Source organism: Bison bison, unplaced genomic scaffold (assembly GCF_000754665.1).
Source record: "Bison bison bison isolate TAMUID 2011002044 unplaced genomic scaffold, Bison_UMD1.0 scf7180017864080, whole genome shotgun sequence".
Classification (NCBI taxonomy): Eukaryota; Metazoa; Chordata; class Mammalia; order Artiodactyla; family Bovidae; genus Bison; species Bison bison.
Window position 1 is genome coordinate 4,064,883 of NW_011494652.1, and position 1,028 is coordinate 4,065,910.

The 1,028-nt window shown below is 67.2% G+C and overlaps 1 protein-coding gene across 2 annotated transcripts in view; it reads right to left on the bottom strand.

Annotated features, from left to right (window-relative positions):
• Nucleotides 1-1,028, bottom strand: part of TCIRG1 (T-cell, immune regulator 1, ATPase, H+ transporting, lysosomal V0 subunit A3) — a 12,188-nt gene that overhangs the window by 5,962 nt on the left and 5,198 nt on the right. For both annotated transcript variants that reach the window (XM_010837670.1, XM_010837669.1), the window contains exons 8-9: nucleotides 888-981; nucleotides 594-806 (exon numbers count right to left, since the gene is read on the bottom strand). In XM_010837670.1, coding sequence (XP_010835972.1) covers nucleotides 594-806; nucleotides 888-981 — 307 coding nt within the window. The remainder of the gene's footprint in view (nucleotides 1-593; nucleotides 807-887; nucleotides 982-1,028) is intronic.

Below are 1,028 nucleotides of genomic sequence, written 5' to 3' on the forward strand. Positions count from 1 at the left end.
CCACCCCCAGCCAGGCAGAGCTGGAGAGGCAGAGCACTGTGGGGATTCACTGGGTGGCAGCCCAGGGACCCGGGGCAGCCCCTTCTCTCCCTGTGAAACCAGACGACCAGCCCCACCTGCCCCCTGTTCAGGGGGCTTTAGAGACAGCCAGAGACTGGCCCAGAAGTCACTTGGGAAACAAGCATGCTTCTCCCCATCCAGGTGGCTGGGGAGAAGGAGCCCCTGGTTGCCACCAGTGACCTTGCCTACAGTGGCCACCCCTGGGAGGCAGGGTCGGCACACCCATTTCACAGATGAGCCCAAGGCTCCCTCCAGTCAGCCCAAGGTCACAGGGCTGGGGCCTGCAGAACCCGGATCTGAACGTGGTTCTAACAACACCCAGCATGGCCCGCAGGGTACAACGGCCCATCCCAGGGCCTTGGGGGAAGTGGGGGTGGGGAGAGGGCTTGCTGAGCCAGAGCCATCATGGAGGACTCCCTGGAGGAGGGTGAGCCCCAGCAAAGGCAGGGCACCTGTGGCACTGGGAACGGGCAGTGTGTTGTGAGGAGGAGCCCCTGCCTGGCAGCGTGGGTGGGCGGGAGGGCCCCGCTCACCGAGCTGTCCTGCAGGGCCTGCTGCAGGGTGGGCAGGTCACGTGTGGCACACCAGGCCTCGGCGATGAGGCACTTGTGCGTGGAGCTCACGCTGCACTGGTTGAGGGCCAGGTACACGGCCTTCATCTTGCGGATCTGCACTTGCCAGGGCGGCAGCAGCCTCTGCACGCGGCCCAGCACCTGGCTCAGGAAGCGCTCCGTCTCCCCCAGGACCTGTGGCCGGAGCAGGTGATCAGGGCGGCAGTGGGCCGCGGGGGTGGCGGCCGGAGGTCCACCCTGGCTGCGGGCACCCACCTCCTGCAGCTCCTGGCTCTGCTGTTGCAGCTGCTGCAGCGCTGCATGCCGGGCTGCCTCCTCCTCCGCAAACGGGAAGACATGGCAGTGGAAGCTGGCAGGGAGCGGGGTGGTGAGCAGGTGCCTGGGGTCCAGGCCACG